The following is a 3,479-nucleotide window of genomic DNA, read 5'->3' as shown; positions in this document are numbered from 1 at the left end:
CCCAAAACACGGACCTCCGCCTTCTCCAGCCACGCCACTTGAAAATAGCATTGTCCCGGAATATTTGTAGTGACGCCACTTGAGCGAAGCGCGCCTCAGCAGTCGAAAGTCCGCTGCTCTCTGCTGTGTGTGCGTCCGCCCGAACATGTACGCACGCGCACGTCTTTTGGTTTCAACCAAGCAACTGACGTCACAAATCAAATACACGTTGATCTACGACAACAAAAAGCTAGCCTAGCCGAGAGAACAACTAAGCTTAGCTGACGCACACACAGCAGAGAGCAGCGGACTATCGACTGCTGAGGCGCGCTTCGCTCGAGTGGCGTCGCTACATATTTGTCTGTCACTTGTTGAGATCGATAAATTCGATGAATAGATTTTTCCAGAAAATACGGTAATTGTTTGCCGAGCCGGCAACCAAGCCATCCATTCACTGCCCCAGGATGGCGTCAATCTATTGTTGTTTACCCGGAATGACCCGAAGTGATCACGTGATCATCGTCGGAACTAATTGGAGACGGCGCAAAAAGCAGAGCGGGTACCAGGTCCTGCATTTTCCGACAAAACTATGAATTGGAACATAAATGAAATGAACACCACAGGTTAATTTTTATGGATTTTAGAAGATTTCCCTGAAAATTATGGACAATTAAGAACATAATTTTACAACTTCTTTTTTTATTGATTTTTATGAACTTTAAGGACCCGTACGAACCCTGTTATCGCTGTTAATGGGTACCAAAACCACCCGTGATAAACGCAAATCCGCGAAGTAGCGACCAATTAACATATACAGTGATCCCTCGCTACTTCGCGGTTCGTTTATCGCGGGTTCAGTGTATCGCGGATTTTTTCAAACATATAAAAATTTTTTTTTAAAAAGTTCAGTACAGTACTGTATATGGAGTGCAGAGTTTTGACCTGTTTATGTTAATTGGACGCTACTTCGCGGATTTTCGTTTATCACGGGTGGTTTTGGTCCCCATTAACCGCGATAAACGAGGGATTACTGTACAGGTAATAAAATAAATAAATAAATAAAAATTTAAGTCCACAAAAAGTCCTCAAACGGTCCGCGAGAAGCTGTAAAACAACAGCGAGTCACATAGAGCAACATATACAGTACTGTACTCCATGTATATTAAAAAAAAAAAAAAAAATTGTTTGAAAAAATCCGTGATGCACTGAAGCCGCGATAAACGAACCGCGAAATAGCGAGGGATCACTGTATCAGTCTTTTTTCATTGTGACCCTATTGCTCCACATATGATCAGATAATCACAAAAGCAGAACACTTTTGAACAGTTTATGAGACATCAGCAGAGTGCTGAGATATCCCAGTAAAAAGAGAAGAGCTGACAGCCATCTGATATCACTGCATGAGTGTGACTAACACATTCCCACTTGGGCGTCTCACTCTGTGGACTCTACAATAACAAGACAGGAATAAGCACTGCCCGACAAAGAAAAAGTATTTTCTGCTTCAGTTTGAACCGCAGGGATGAACTTCATCAATGCACCACTGTAATACAGTATCTTTCATTTACTATTGTCATAGCAGAAGTGTAAAGATGAATGAAAAATAATATTTCCATTTAGCTCCAGTTCCCAAAAAAACAAAAACTCACCATCCGCTTACCTGTGACAGTTAGCACCATGCTAGCGACCTCATAGCCAATAGGATTGCGGGCGACACATTCGTAGCGGCCAGCATCAGCAGTACCCACATCCTTGACTTCTAAATACCCATCAGGGCTGATGTGGAATTTGCCACTCTCTGTCACCTGCACGCCATCCTGAGAGTTGGGGAGGTCGAACACAGGGCAAGGTCACGATCTTGGGAGCTATCATGTAGAAGTAATTTACATATGGAAAATGGACCTTTGGTTAAGAAAAAAAAAAAAAACAGAAGAGTGTGTGTGTGTGTGTGTGTGTGCGTGCGTACGTGTCTTGCAGTCACTTTTTTAGATTCAGGGTTCAAAGATGAGCCATAGCTAGCTCTCCATTTTGTTGTCATGCTAAGGAAATTCCTATTCACCACTGGCCCAGACGGGTTGAGTGCTGACTCACGAGCATATAACAGATTGCCTTATGCTATTTCAGTAAGATAAGAAAATCGAGGACGTGCAAAGTGTAATACAATTCATGTTTCTTGGGTTATTTTGTCAAATGCATGTCAGAGAGACATGTATGTGAACTGTTTTAAATTGAGGGGAAAAAAAGCATCATATGTCCCCTTTAGTTGATAGCTTAACAAAAATGTTACACGGAGACACACCGATTAACTACTCATATCTGTTGCTTAAACAAACTTGACTGAATTTTGAAATATGTGGTTCACTGGCAATTGTTATTCTGGGTTCCAACTTTTACATATAAAACCTGTATCGTATCATATAGTACACAGGGATGTGTTCCTCGAGCCGGTCCTTGGCCTCGAGGACCGGCTCGAGGACCGAAGGTCGGTCCTTGGTCCTTGGCCTTGGCCTTGAGAGTCAATTCCTTGGCCTTGGCCTCGGCCTTGGGAGTCAAGTCCTTGGCCTTGGCCTCGGGTTGCCGGTCCTCGGACACAATGAGGGATTAGAGCCTCGATGTCCACAGGTATTAAGTGGGACAGAGGATCGCAAAAACCACGAATGAAACAAATAAATTCCATCCAGCTAAACGCATATTGATGGATTAAGCTGGCGCTTTAAAAGGGGCGGGTCTGCCACTGACAGGCGACAGTTAGCGAAACGAATAAAGAGCGGCCTCACAGTTAGTTTCAATCACGGTTTGTTCCGTTCGCGATCGGCAGTTTAAATAGCGTGTAAAGTCTTTCTGTAACAGTGGTGTCTTTTATGTAGTTATTTTTGCACAGTCGTCACGTTTGTGCGGTGGCACTATAATGTTTGTTTGAACCAAGTAATTTGCGTTACAGCTGGAGTCAATAATGCCGGCACTTCACTTCCGGGTTTGGCCGTTGGGATTTGGAGTCCTTTTGCTCGATTCCAGTTATGTTTTTGGTGAATGCTTTCTCATGTTTGGAATAATGAATATTGATAATACATAGTTTAAAATCATGGTTGATTTAATTATTTTTTATTATTATTGTGAAGTTGAAGGTATTAAACTAATTAATGTAGTATTAGTGGGAGTGGTAATAATAGTAGTACTCAGAGAATGTTTAGAGATCAGCCATCTCGTTACCTCCGCGTCCCGCGTCCGAGACGCAAAATTAACCCACAGGACGCACAGTTCCAAACAATGTGCGTTTTTGGGACGCAAGGAAATTTCTCAGTCAAAACAAACAAACAAAAAAAAAAAACTACGGCAAGCCTGAGGATTTCACAGGAACAATCGTTAGCGGTAGCGTTTCATTTCCGTGGCGTCATTTTCACGGTACCGAAAAATAGTTTAACTATAAAAGTCACCGCACACGAGTTGACTGTGTGATCAACGCGATTTCACTGCGCCTGTATGTGTTTGTGATGTGGTGT

General features: G+C 42.7%; 1 protein-coding gene across 2 annotated transcripts in view; it reads right to left on the bottom strand.

Annotated features, from left to right (window-relative positions):
- pxdn (peroxidasin) overlaps window positions 1-3,479 on the bottom strand; it is a 52,396-nt gene that overhangs the window by 12,897 nt on the left and 36,020 nt on the right. For both annotated transcript variants that reach the window (XM_019876597.1, XM_019876606.1), the window contains one exon: window positions 1,640-1,796. In XM_019876597.1, coding sequence (XP_019732156.1) covers window positions 1,640-1,796 — 157 coding nt within the window. The remainder of the gene's footprint in view (window positions 1-1,639; window positions 1,797-3,479) is intronic.

The sequence above is a fragment of the Hippocampus comes genome, unplaced genomic scaffold, assembly GCF_001891065.2.
Source record: "Hippocampus comes isolate QL1 unplaced genomic scaffold, H_comes_QL1_v1.1 scaffold107, whole genome shotgun sequence".
NCBI classification, from domain to species: Eukaryota; Metazoa; Chordata; class Actinopteri; order Syngnathiformes; family Syngnathidae; genus Hippocampus; species Hippocampus comes.
This window is presented reverse-complemented; position numbering and strand designations above follow the sequence as displayed.